The 15,109-nt window shown below is 35.7% G+C and overlaps 1 protein-coding gene across 13 annotated transcripts in view; it reads right to left on the bottom strand.

Annotated features, from left to right (window-relative positions):
- PRRC2C (proline rich coiled-coil 2C) overlaps positions 1-15,109 on the bottom strand; it is a 95,332-nt gene that overhangs the window by 54,936 nt on the left and 25,287 nt on the right. For 9 of the 13 annotated variants that reach the window (NM_001206655.1, XM_024976108.2, XM_024976100.2 and 6 more), the window contains 9 exon segments: positions 803-947; positions 2,433-2,520; positions 2,601-2,734; positions 3,344-3,426; positions 6,184-6,404; positions 8,139-8,264; positions 9,355-9,464; positions 11,022-11,199; positions 12,091-12,256. In NM_001206655.1, the coding sequence (NP_001193584.1) occupies positions 803-947; positions 2,433-2,520; positions 2,601-2,734; positions 3,344-3,426; positions 6,184-6,404; positions 8,139-8,264; positions 9,355-9,464; positions 11,022-11,199; positions 12,091-12,202 (1,197 nt within the window). In that variant the 5' untranslated portion in view covers positions 12,203-12,256. 13 annotated transcript variants of the gene reach the window in all.

Raw genomic sequence — 15,109 nt, 5'->3', positions numbered from 1 at the left:
AAAATAAGATAAAAAATATCTACTTCAAATATTTCTGACTGTAATGTTTTTCAGTGAGACCAAAAGACTGCAAAAAGTAAAACATCATTACTCTTTTCCTTTTTAAATAAAAATACATCAGTCCCTATAACTACATTCTATAGAATCACTCAAGCATTTCAATAAAGTTACAAACACAAAATAACTTTGTTAAAAGTAGATTCTTAGTGTGAAAATCCTAGAATTGTAGCCCAAGTAATCTGGCTGTGGAGAATTATGCCTTTAATTTCAAATTTTTATTTATATAGGTCCAATTCTTTTCATGGAATTTTTTTCCTAATGGCAGACTAAACTTTTTAAGTTTATATAAAGAAAAGAAACATTTAAAACACTGGAACCAGATATGAATGGATTAGTTACTTGTTTTTATATTTCAGGATCTCACACACACACATATGAAGATATGGTCTATATTTCTCTGTTCATTCATCATTCCCTATTATGTCAGTTAAAAGTCACACAAAATACAGGTTTTACTTAATAATTAATTTAAAAAACCTGCTTTTCCAGAATTCACAAATTTATTTTCCAACGACTCACCAATGGCTTATGAAATTCAAACTTGTGGTTTAGCATATACTACTCGACAACTACTAGTTCTTACACAGCTCTTATTGGTATGCAATAAGTCTATGGTTTATGTCTCTTTAAGAAAAAATATATAGTTTCCATTTCCTAAGTCTTTTTCCAACTCCATGATTATAAGATTAATTTATCCTTGTCCCTTGTCTGCAGTGACAAGAACCTCATGATTCCCACAAACCTGATTAAATGGCGGTCCTTTCCCATAGGGACCTTTTGCTACTGATGGCTGGGTAGGTATCTGAGAAGATGATTTGGTGTTGGAAACTTCATCTGGTTCTTTTCGGTTTTCAGTGTTTTCAGAGGCTTTTGAACTTTGATCCTCACTGAAGAATCAAAACCCAAGTGAAATAATAAATAGAATAGACAAAATATAAATGTTAAGTAAATGCATTTTCTCAACATAAAAAAGACATTACTTTCATTCAGTTTTGGGGGAAAATTCATTAAGGAATGAGGTGGCTTTTTAATTGAGCAGTGCTAATTTATTCACTCAAGAAATATACGCTATTATCTGCAATGAGATGGGGCCTGGGCTTGGACAGATTATCACAAGATATAAGCTGCAATGCCTGGGCTTGGCCAGATTATCACAAGATATAAGCTGCAATAGAGTACTTGTCAAATACAGACACACCCACTTGACACACAATATGATTCCATCATTTTCTATTATTCTATTATTCTCACCCAAAACTCTCATCTGAATGCAACTAATACTCCAGATAATTAATTATTCTCATTTACTCTAATTTGTTCTGATTTAGTGAAAAAGAGCAATCAAGCTATAGTATTTTAAAAGTACTGACAAATCACAGGCATCTCACAGCTGATAATCAAACAGCAATGTATTACAACATTATGGCTGAAAAACTATACCGATGTGTACATGCAAGCTCCTGTTTAAGAGCCCAATTTTTATGCTTTATGACCCATATATTCCTGACCTCGCCCCATGTTTTTAAAAAAAAAAAAAAAAAAGGAAAAGCTCCCATTTCCCAAGAACTTATTGCTCCTTGTTAAGTTAAAAAAATCAAAGACTTGAAGCAGCTGTTGTAACCCAAGTAAGTTTTCTCCAGTTTCATAAATATGGATCAGGTCAAGCAAGTAAAAAGTTTTAAATGATCCCTGATACGGTGTCTCAAAGTACCTCCATTAGATGACAAGCATCTATGCAGTTTTTAACTTTTTATTTTGTATTAGGTATAGCCAACTAACAAACAATGTTGTGATAGTTTTAGGCGAACGGGTTAGGGACTGAGCCATATAAACAGCTTCTTTTAAAAAAAATAAGTATTTTCTTTAGAAACATCAGACTCTTAATTCCTTGATTATTCATACTTTGAAACTTTGGCTCATCAATCACCTTCCCACCCAGTAAAAATCCTCGGAGTAGGACACAGAAATTCTATAAGCAGGGAGCAAATACCTATCAATGAAAACTCTTTGCATAAATGGCTCATGTGGGACTTCCCTGGTGGTCCAGTCGTTAAGAATCCAACTGCCACTGCAGGGGACATGGGCTCACTTCCTGGACTCCCTGGTCCAGGAAGATTCCAAATGCCAAGAGGCAACTAGGCCCACAGGCCATAACTACTGAAGCCCGCACTCTCCAGAGCCCGTGCTCTGCAACAAAAGCCGCCACCGCAAAGAGAAGTCCGTGCAAGACTAGAGAATAGCCCCTACTCGCCACAACTACAGAAAGCCTGTGAGCAACAAAGACCCAGAGCAGGCAAAAATAAAATTAAATAAGTGAGCCATGTTACATTAACAAATTCACACTATTATTAGTAACAGATATCACAACTTACCTGCTGTTTTCTTTAGGACTACTACTTCCTTGCTCATCATCATCACTGAAATTCAGCTGTTCTGTATAATCCACTTCCATCTGAGCACCTATTAAATTAAGGAGAATTCAGACTGACTGTTTCAAAGTGTATAAAATCTAAAAGTGCTTTATTAATCTTGTCTCCTACCTGCCCAACCTTCGTCAGCTTCAGCATCTAGGTTATCAAATTTATCAAGCTCCTTCAGTTCTGATGCACTAAGGATGGAGGGACGTTCAGGCTCAGAGGCCCATGAAGGAGGTGGGCCTCTTCCTCGAAGGCCTCTAAGCAGTGACAGGTTATGAGGGAAAAAGGATACCAAGTTTTAATGATACTAAATTAGGAAAATAGTAAAAGACTGGAATTTAGTTAACTTCAATTCAACATTAATGCTTTCTACATGGTAATATACAAAGTATTCTGCACTGGCATGTGTATGAAAAGACTTTAAGATTAACACATAAATTTAAGACAATACATAATGATGTTTCTTATGCAGATATTTAACAGCAAAATTTTCAAGCATTTAAAATAAAACAAATATACATTAGAAGTCTATATGGCTAAGAGTTCTATTCATCTGAAAATAAAGAACTTGAAGGAAAATCATCATTCAGGAGGATGCTCAAGGTTTACAATTAAGGAAAAAAAGAATGGGGGTTATCAACGTCATGGAAGGAAGACGGAGTAAAGTGCCATCCATTTTGGGGGCCACAATTTTCAGTTTTCAGAATTTTATGTCAAGTGATTTAATGTTTTAGAAGATTAAAGTATTTTTGTTCTATTGATGAAAGTTAACCAATTACTTGTTGATGACAAATGTACCTTGAAGACAGAATAATAAATCCCCACAATCTACTCAACCTCCTGAAAATCTTAACAAGTAGTCTTACTTGTTTGTTTCAGATAAAGAAGGTGGAAACCTCATGGGACCATGTAGAGGAGGATAGGCCATCCTAGGATACTGCTGAAACATCTGCATAAAGGAAACAAAATTGGTAAATTTAGCTACTAAGTTATTTAAAAAAAAAGGTTACCCCTAAGCCTGAAATTATAATATATAGAAATTATTAAAATAAATAGCACTGTGAATACAGAATTTTATCTACTGGTATAGATTATCATTCACTGTCAATAACAAGCCATTTATAAAACTACTGCCTCTACCAAGTCATTACAAAGAGGTAAGAACTAGGACACATCATATTAAGAACTTCTGTTATCTCATTAACAAAGTTACATAAAAATAACTGCACGGAATTGAAAATAAACACAACATGCATGCACCTCAGAAAACTTCAATTTTCTTAACCAAGTTTAAAGATGTGAAATGATACAACGTGAAACCTCCATCCTAATGCAAGAGTAGAGTAACTGAGAGCAGATTTGTTGGTAAAGAACTCAGTTCAGATACAAGGATAGCCCATAACCCGAGGAAGGTGAGGGAGGAAGTGGGCAGGCAGCTAATTGAGGGATTTTCTATGGGTAGGGCATAAGTGGATTCTGAGCCAAGTTATTACACAGATAGTAGTTACATAAAAAGACCCAAAGATGATGCTCTCCATGGGAACTTGGCTTTGTGAATCTGACTTTAGGAAAATTTGTAAGATAGATTATGAAGACAACTAGTAATACCAAGGGAATTAACCTATGATTTATAAGGGAAGAAATGTCAAGCAGTGCTTGGTTATTTACTCTGCTCATATCCAGGTTAAATTATGTTTTAAAAAAATGAAATTGTATTACTTTAAATACATAATTTATATCCTGAAACAGATTAGTTTTTCTTTAAAAACAAAAAAACCATTAGATGAGGAAATTACTTCATACTTGAAGAAAAGCTATGCTTATATGATTGTGCTATGTAAAGAAGAAATTTCTAAGAAGGGTTGGGGCAACTGAAACTCAACTGGGGCAGCTTTGTGTTTGGGGAATACTCCAGAGAATTTTTGGTTCCATCTCACTTCCACACTGAAATTAGCAAATAGATAACTGGAGGCAAATGGTCATAGATTAAGTTGCATTAGATCCTTCTGCTGATTACTTAGGCATAGATATTATGTGGTGGTAAATGTTTAAAATTTAGGAATTTGCCTCAAGAACATTGTAGAAACAACTTTTCAATATATAATATTTTTAAAAATGTTTGTTTAGTGAAACACTTTATTTGAATAAATTCATTGATGAAATTGGTAACAGAGCTCACTTGATCTTTCCTCTTACCTTCCCTTATCCCACCCCCACATCTGGAAATTCAGGGGTCCTTGGAAGCACAACTTGAAAAATACCGGGAGACAAGTATTTGGATACAAATCATTACTCAAGGTCAGGTTAGCATTTAAGACCGATCTTATTATACACTCCAATAATTAAAGAAAATATTCAACAAGCAATTGTACTAATAATTGATTTCCCTCTATCTTAGAATGGTTAAATAAAACGTAAATTTATTTACTTGAACACATGTAACTCGCCATACAATTTCACAGTAGACTGAGAGCAAACAAAAAGAGGGCAACAAATTTATAGGAAATACAGGGGTCAGAAGTATATATAGTAATACATACTTTCAAAATTAAATTTCCCCTGCCACTCTTAGGTTCTTTTTTTTGAGGTGGGGGTGCAATGTGTGGCATGTGGAATCTAATTCGCTGACTAGAGATTGAACCTGTGCCCCCTGCACTGGGAGTGTGGAACCACTGAACTGCCAGGCAAGTCCCCTCAGAAATATACATTAAATGAAACTACAAGGACAGAATCAGCAAAACCCAGACTGTGAGAAACTCCACGGGTAACAAACTGTGATAGATATGCTCCAAAGAAAGTAAGAGATGGAGGCAAAGATACCCATAGATAACAAAAATGCTATGAAAAATACCAACCAATCTCAAGAATAGATGGTATCTGGATCCTAATTAAGAGACAATCAGGGAAACTGGAACAATGACTTAGTATTTAAAGAAGAATTTTTTTTTATATGTGTGATAATGGCACTGTGAGCTTTCCCCTAGTCTTTCTCTTTTAAAATCTAATCTAAAATATATATGGATGAGATGATCTACTAGGATTTGTTTAGTAATTCCAGGTGGTGAGAAATGTAAGTGAAACAAGATGTACCACAAATTGGTAATTGTTGAAGATGTATGGCAGATAGGGGAAGAAGAAAGTTCGTGCTTTCTTTTAATCATTTCTATTTTTGAATGTTAAAAATATTTCATTATAAAAAGATTTTAAAAACACTTAAAGGTATATTAATAAAAACTTCAGAACTAAAGCAGGTATTAACCTTTTTTGTGCCATGAACAACCCCTTTAGCAGTCTGATAAATCCTATGGACATCATCTCATAAAAATGTTTTTAAATGCATAATTGAAAACACAGGATTACTAAGAAATTAATTATACTAAAATTCTGTCCCCACGATATTTAAAAAACAAAATTTGTGATACAGTAACATGCATGCTTCAGTAAGTAACACTAATAACTATTTTGAAGTTATGCTGAGTATAAAAAATATTTGCAGTATCTTAATGTAATGTTACATGATGCCTATAAAGGATAAAACTCAGGTACTGCTGTGATTGATTCCTAAATTCATAATCAAAGGAAATGTTAATTTTTAGTTAGATGTTAATGAAAATAAAGACCTAAACTTTTCCCCATTCCAATTCTTCCCTTGGTATCCAGAGCAAAAACCTCTTATTTAACCCCTTGCTGATTCAACAATACTCACATAAGGAGGCATCATAGCTCTGTATTGCGAAGCAAGGGCAGGCTGTTGTCCATTCAGTTTAGCCTGTGGAGGACCACAAGCTATCCTCTTTTCTACCACTTTGAGGATATCACTTTGCTCTGATGTTCCAGCTGTGCTTTCATCCTGGCCAGGCTTTTCATCTTGGTCAGATGTTAAAGATGAACTAGCAGATTTGCCACCATCTCTCCAACAAGCAACATCTGGTGTGAAGAGAGATAGGAAAAAAAGAAAACAAAGAAAATCTCAAAATGGAACAGAGTGAAACCAAGTGAGGCATATTTCAAGAATATTTAATCAAGTAAGCACAGTGAAGGAACAGTAAAGTCTAATCTACTCTGTACTAGAAATCAAGTAAGCATAGTGAAGGAACAGTGAAAGTCTAACCTAGGCTGTACTAGGTATCTAGGCTTTGAAGGTGTTTAGGTAGTCAGAGCAGTGACTTCCAAAGTAGAGAGGATACACCTCAGAGGGTACCTCCAGAAGCAAACACTGGGGTTGGGGAAGAAAATATTAGGAATTCCCTATCAAGCTTCACCAGTTTTTGATACAGAGATTAAAATCAGTTATACCAGAGCAGTCCTGAGGGAAGGGAGTTCTATACCCCAAAAGGATTGATAGTGATGCATGCTCTCATTCATTTTCCATCTATTACTGCCTATTACATGTGCCCAAGCGCACAGATTTAGTGTCTGTGTAACCTGATTCAACTACATGTAACCAGATAAAACAGATAATTGGTTTTACAAGGAAACCCTGTTTGGTTCCAGTGGTCTCTACTCCTTCTATTCACACCTGGTGTAGTCCACTCAACTGTGTCCCAGGATTGGTCTGTGCAACCTGTAGAGTAAGACAGATGTGTTGGCGGTCTTCTCTGAAAACAGGCTATGAAAGCCTAGGGGTTTCCATCTTGAGTGAGAGATGTCTGTCTGTCCCTCCTTATTTTTTCTGAGGAATTCATGTTGTGAGCTGCCCATACACAAATGAGCCATGAGAGAGCTTGACACAGTACGCCTAGTCAAGTCAGCATCAGATGAAGGCTTCACTGTAATTTTGATGAGAACCAACAAAACCTGAGGCAGAACCCCCAGCTAAGTGGCTGCCAGATTCCTAACCCTCAGAGACTGAAATGTCCAGTTCAATTTGTTATCTTACTGCCAAATACATTACACAGCAACAGATAACTGGTGAAAAGAAACTAAACAATAGTGGAGTCGACACTACTATTCCTAATATAAACTCATCAACCACATAACAATAATTAAAAAAAAAATTATCTACTCAGATCTGATAAGAAATAGCCAAAGAAATACAAAATGTATCAGGTTATAAAAAAACATGGATTTGTAACTATTACTGCAAAGAGGAAAACCCTGTACAGGGTCCAGGGTCCTTTGAGGTATCTGTTAACAACACTATGAATCCAACATAACTCATTAGACATTTTAAAATCTCTCAAAGATTTTACATTTCTATTTTTATTTTCTGCTTTATAATGCATATAATACAAGTATCTCTTACTATTTAAACTGATTAGCTCCTCAGTTTGAATTCAGAAAGCAAGGGATCCCTGAATATTAGCAGAAAGCAAATGAATGGATAAAATTTATACATAAACATTTGCATATCGGGGAGGTTTGCTAAAAATTTTTACTATTGTAAAAATAACCAAATACTGATGTAAGTTCTCTAGTCATTTTGTTAAAATGCTAACTTTTGATTTAGTAGGTTGGTGTGAGGCCCAAGACACATACTTCCAACAAGTTCTCAAGTTAAACTGATGCTGTTCATGTAAAAACCATACTTAAGTGGCAATCAATTATAGTTACTGTCTGCCTTTTCAAACTACATACAACAGCAGCAGGCAGGAGGTTGTATCAAAACAGAACACAAATATAATCTCACTCTACACTTTTACTAAGAGAAAATATTCTTACTTGGTGGGCGTAAACTGGGTCCAGGTCCATAGTTGTCATCATTTGCTTCTTTTTCTTTTTTTTCCTGATCCCCAGCTGCCTGTAGGCTGGGAAATTCTTGTTGAAAATGACTATTCACCTGGATTCCTAAACATTAAAAAAAACAACAACAACAACAACATATAATACTGAAGATAATACAAAAACCCTTCCAGGATAGAGCTCTCTCCTTTTTCTGGTAATTTATTCCACACTGCAATGGTGACTGTACATATCCATAAAATTTTCAATTTATCTAGAATTAGAATCCCTTGGAAAGTTAATGAACAGCCATGAGGAGAAAAAAAAATCTGAGAAAGGAATCTGCCAGACATTGTTCTGGCAGACTCATTAAAATTGGTGCAGCAAACGAGGAGAGTTTCACTTCTGTTTCTCTTTTATTATGACTCCTTTCATTTTCAACACAAGTTAAATTTTTTTGCTAATAAATAACACTAAGAATCAGTTCAAACAACATTACTAAAACAGAATTTATGAATCAACACTACAAATATGGTGAGGCTATGATGTTTTTGTTTAACTGCTGAGATACTGATGGCACCTCACTATTCACTCATTTGCCTATCTACCTGCCTGCCTATTTTACACTTCCATAAACTAAAAGAACTGACTTCATTAGCTTGAGTGCCTAGACGGGTTTCTCTGTATGTTTTACAGACATATTTGCAAGTGGGGAAATTAAATTTTGTTGGGAAGCCCATCATTCCTAGCGGGGAGGGAAGTATTACAGCTACTATCCTTGATGGCTATTCTCCTAGATCTTCTCTACAATGGAAACTGGGAGTAGCATGCTTGAAACAGAAAAGGTTAAAGGGCACGGATGGAGATTAATATGGTTTACAGCAATCAACATTAATGTCTGGGTATTTTCTGTCTCAGAACTGAAGGCACAAGATTTTGTCTGGTTACAGAGGGTAAAGACAGAGTAATATGGGGCTTGGGGTATCTTAAAGACTACTTCTTTGATTCCTATTACTGGCTCATATATAGGTCTTAATACTGAAACTTAACTAGCCCAAGAGATTTTTTTAAAAGATCCTTTTTTTTAAGGGTCTAATAATTTCTTTTGACAGTGTTCTCTGCCCCTGCCAAAACAGTATAATTTGTCCCTTATCTTCTGTCTGGCTGTTCAGTAACTATCAAGCCTAACCAGTTTCCCCAGCTAATGTCTACTTACCATCTCCTTGCCCACCTTGCTTGTTACTGGCCCATGATTTGGGAGCAGGTGCTACTTCTGGGGGAGCTGCAACCCCAGGTTTTGGTTGTGCTGGTGGAACTTCTGGTGCTCTTAAAAAAATATGAATCCATTATTTCAGATATTGTATGTTTAAACAAAATAAATATTTCACTTAAGCTAAATCTGTATATAAATGATTTTGGCTACATATTTACTCAGATGCACCCCCCTATGCTTTCTCTCTGCAACATTCCTTTAAAAGAAGTACACCTATTTTTGTCCTCTTTTATTTCTACCCTTGAATAACCCAAGGAGATGACAGCTTTGTTTTTAATTTTGGAAGGAAAGGAAGGGAAGAGGGAAGGAAGAGAGAGAGAAAAAATAGAAGCACTCATTATTGAACATAGCTACCAAAAATTACTTTTGAAGAAGTAAACATTTATAATTAGAAATAACATTATAGGCATACATACAGTCTGGATTGGTGGGATTAGCCAGGAGCAAAGGCTAATAAGCAAGCTCTCCATTCAGCAGTCAATAGGTTCACCATTATATATTACTATTAATCAAAAGAAGTCATAGCAACCTGACTGATGTGTCCCCATGAGTAAAAGGTGTTTTACAAGGGTCTACAGTTTCAACTGACATCCCTGGTGGCTCAGATGGTAAAGCGTCTGCCTACAGTGCGGGAGACCTGGGTTCAATCCCTGGGTCGGGAAGATCCTCTGGAGAAGGAAATGGCAACCCACTCCAGTACCCTTGCCTGGAAAATCCCATGGACCGAGCAGTGTGGTAGACTGCAATCCATGGGGTCGCAAAGAGTTGGACACGACTAAGCGACTTCACTTTCACAGTTTCATTCAATCCTTGCAATGAGTTAAGGCTTAAAAATAAAACAGTTAACAGACTTAAGAAATGCAATATATTTCTGGTATACTCAGACCTAAAACTGACTTGCTACTACAAAATAATTCTATTAACTAAGAAGTAGAGAACAATAAGCCTTTGATAAGGTTCACCCAAGTAGTAGCATTTATCATATAAAGCTCCTCAGAATCCAGAGCTTTAGTAATAGTTATAGACAAAAAGTATCAAGCACTCATTTTCTTGTCTATTTTTAAAAATTACCACTACTTGGCTTGGTCATTCAATAAACCAAGAGCCCTGCATAATTCTTGACACAGAATACTAAATACTAAATATTTATTGAATGAATTATGATTAAGAGGGACATTACTAATTCCATGCCAGTTTTCTTATTAATTCTTTATTCATTCAAATAGTATTACTTGATTACCTATGATGTACATCAGGTAGTTTCAATGAGGCAGACAGAAACTCTAAGCTTTGTGGAAATTATTTAACAGAATGACTCTTAAATCATAGAAAGAGAATGCCTGATTTGGTGAGGAATAGGAGGGAGCCTAACACAGTGTACGATAAAAGGAAAGTTGTGACCAGTATTTCTGTCATCTGTTCTGCCCTGACACCTGAAAATACTGCCACTAAACCCACTCCCAGTAAAAATTACACTAGAGTTGACTATATATAAAACATTTTAAAGGGCATGATATATGTAATACACATAGCATATCACCTAGCACATAGAAGGGACTCAAACATAAAGAATGGGGAATGATTTCATTTTTTAGTAGACTTTGACTTACTTTTCTTCTTCGTGTTGCTCTTGTTTTGAAGCCCATCCTGTGCCGTCTTTAGGTACAATGTTCACATTAGGATCATTGCCTTTGTTTTCTGCTTTGAGACTTGGGAGGTTAGCAGGTGGAGGCATACGCCGAGAAATACCAACTTTTCCAAGACTCTGTAATCCATGGCGAGCTGCAACTAAAGATCAGTAACATCAACTTTCTTAGTAACTATTTTATTCTTAAAACAACACAAAAGACAATAGGAATTAATGGAATCTTGAGCTATTATTTTCTAATATTTTAAGAAAAAAAATTTAAAACTAAGCCACAAACCTGCAACATGACCCAAGGAAGAAGTTGTATTCAAATTAACTATCAAGTCACTGAACAGATGCTTGAAAAATTCTAACAGCTAAACTAACTCTATAAACTACAAAAAAGAAAACACTGACAGTGCTGTTTTGTACTTTTTCCCAAGGAACTGATTTTAAACTCAAAACTTCATACGTGAAACAATAAATAAGATACAAAACAATCTCACAGACATATAGGACAGACCTGTGGTTGCCCAGGGGAAGTGGGTAAAATGGGAGTTTGGGATCAGCAAATGCAAACTAGTATATACAGAATGGATAAACAAAGTCCTACTGTACTCAATATACTGTGATAAATCATAATGGAAAATGAATATAAAAATGTATATATATGTATAACTGAATCACTTTGCTATATGGCACAAATTAACAAACACTATAAATCAACTACATCTGATTAAAATATTTTTAGCTTTATACCTATTAATCTCATTAACCAAGTCTCCCCTTTGGAACCATACAGTTTAACTTATTTTCTGCTGACAACAAACTGGAAAAAAATAAACATTTTAAAACATTTATAAACTTTTAACTTTAAAAACTTCATATCCCCTCATAGATGTGTATGTACATAAAAAGCACAATGCAAACAGGGCTGCTTTAACACAGGTTTACCTAGATCCTAACAGCAATAGCTCTAGTATGTGATTTAGAGTAATAAAATGAAACCATGAAAATTATAAAAAACATAAAAGCCACTTGATTTTACTCACCTGTGGTTTTCTGAGTTTCTAATGATTTACCCTTGTAAGTATTAAATAAACTGAGTGTCGCATACTTTTTCCCATCCTTTGCTTTTGTGCTCTGGCCTGACTTCTCCGACATTTCGGTGGAAACTCATCGAGTCTAGAACCTTCTGCCACACCCCTTAAAATCAGTCTGTAAGATTAACAGAAGAAAGAGAATTAAGGAGGAACATTTTAGTTTACTAAAAACTTAGTAAATTCAAATGTTCACAGAAATTCTGAAAAATAAAAATGAGATGTTAAATCATTCTTTAATAACTCACATTAATAATAGTTTCATGAGCCTGTTTAATACTATAAAATTCCAACAACCAACATGTGACAAAGTTAATCAAAATAAACTGCCATCTGCTTGGTGAGTATATTATTTATGGTTTGTAACCACTTAACTATGTATAGAGAATATGGGTTTTAAGCCATACTGAGATGAACAGTTGAACTACAGTTAATCGATGGAGAATGTCTTTCTGTGTAATAAGCAAATATTATTCAACCTAATAGGACTGAGATGACCGGCATGATCGGCTTACACATATGGAGTCCAAATGTGACAGAAGGATAACATCCTTTTCTTATAAACTGCATGCCTGTGTTTTCAGGCAATATGTGTCTAACAAGAATCTTTTATTTAACAGTCTAGAATAGAAAGAACATTCTATTTTCTATGCATTCTGCAAAGGGTAGAACACTCCCTCATAAATCTAAGACACAATATTCTATTTCACTACAGAGTAAAGTGTTCAAGAAATAGTGTACACTTGTCAAAAGTCTCTGTATATATGAGAAGTAAACAGTATTTTAATGAACATTCATATACAAAGAGAACGTTCATCTTTGGAATTAATATACCCTAATTAAAAACTAGCCTAATAATACACAGGGGAGGTGATACAGATTAGCTCTCATACTATTTCTCTTCAATTTATTAAGATATACATTATCAATCTTAGGAATTGTTTCTTTTTTTGTGCATGTTTGCTCTATTTGTTTTGAGAGTAGAAGTAGGGCAGGAGGTAGTGACTCTAACAAGAAACCAACAATAGCTAAAAGCATGAGAGCTAAAGACAGTACAGAATAGGATGTAACGCAAAAAGCATTCGAAGTCAAGGAACGCCTGAGTAGGTCCTATCATCATAAAGATCCTTTCATGTATTGGTTTTACATTTGTCAATTACAGAATAAGCATCACATCCAGAGGTATGATTTTACATTCATATCAGCTAACATACAGTATTCATGTGGTTCCATAAAGTTTATCTGTAATCTTTACATCTATTATCTCATTTTAGACTAAAAATGTTATGATATAGTTAGTATTCTGGTTTTTACAGATGAGGAAACTGATGTTCATAGGCAAATGAGACTGGCTTTGAAATCAAGGCTTCTGGTCAGTCGGTTTATACCATGCTGCCTCCTATAACTAATTACTTAGCTTCTCCAAGTATACATTTACAATTTGAAATAAATTGTGTAAATCACTCACCTGCAACCAAAAGAACTACATTAACACATAGATCGCTTGCAATCATAGGTGCAAGGATGTATATAATTAATTTTATCCCAAGGGTGCTAATGATGACAGTGTGAAGACAGCTATACTCAGAGAATCTTTCTTGTTGACACATTTTTACCAATAACATGGACAAAGATATACAGGAAGACTATTCCTCTCCAGTGACAAAAAAGAGGACAGTGCATATTCACTAGATGACAAAATTAAGATTCAAGGGGATCTTTCTTCAGGTGAAAATAAGGTAACTGGTGTAAAATAAAAACTGTCAACTTCTTCTTTCACCCTCATTTGATGGCAATTTAACACCTGAACATGAACATGAAGTTGCTCAGTCGTGTGCAACTCTTTGTGACCCCATGGACTGTAGCCTACCAGGCTCCTCTGTCAATGGGATTTTCCAGGCAATAGTACTGGAGTGGACTGCCATTTCCTTCTCCAAGGGATCTTCCCAACCCAGGGATCGAACCCAGGTCTCCCACATTGTAGACAGACACATTACTGTCTGAGCCACCAGGAAGTCTAACACCTAAGAATCTCCAAACCTCTCTTAAAACCACAACTACTCATGGAGACCCTCACCTGCCTATATCATAAAAAAAGCAGTAACATAAAAAAACTTTAATTTCCTTAGGGCAAACCTACAAGCCCACCTGCATCTACATCCATCTTTCTGAAGGGTTGCCTTTCCTTCATCTGTTGTTGAAAGTAGTTCTCAGGATCATCCAGAAACTTGTTAGATATGCAAATTCTCAGGATCAAACGCATACCTACTGAATCAAACTGAGGATAAAACCACTGTGCTTTAAAAAGCCCTCCCAGTGACTGTGAAAAAACACAAAAGTTCAAGATATAATGATTTACTACGAGCATATATATATATATGCTACGGCATCCCTGGTAGCTCAGCTGGTAAAAGATTCTGCCTGCAAGGCAGAAGACCCCTGTTTGATTCCTGGGCCGGAAAGATCCGCTTTAGAAGCGACAGGCTACCCACTCCAGTATTCCTGGGCTTCCCTAGTGGCTCAGGTGACATGACTGAGCGACTTTTACCTTCATATATATGCTAAGCAGTGGTCCTTGCTGCAAATTAAAATCACTTGGGGATTTTAAAACATACCAGTTTCTAGAGTTGTGAGGTGGGATCTGATTATCAATTCTTATTTTGAAAATGCTCCTCAGGCTATTCTAAACATGTAAGCAGTCTTCAGAATCACTGCAATAAAGGAAGTGTACCTTTCCTTACATTCCATCGAAGACCAATCCTTCCTTCTGTGCTACCCATCCTCTCACTACTTTCTTTCTCCTCCTCAATTTGTCTGCAGGGAATCTCACCCACTTCTAAGGCTTCAACTACCAACTGTGTATGTCAAATTTATATCTCCAACCCAGAATTCTGTGTTCCTAAAGAATCCCACTGCCTGTTTACATTTCTCCTTTGTTTTGAATTACCTGGGAACACAGGCATCTACTTCA

Source organism: Bos taurus, chromosome 16, assembly GCF_002263795.3.
Source record: "Bos taurus isolate L1 Dominette 01449 registration number 42190680 breed Hereford chromosome 16, ARS-UCD2.0, whole genome shotgun sequence".
Classification (NCBI taxonomy): Eukaryota; Metazoa; Chordata; class Mammalia; order Artiodactyla; family Bovidae; genus Bos; species Bos taurus.
Note: the sequence above shows the minus strand (reverse complement) of the source record. Positions and strands in the feature narration are given on the sequence as shown.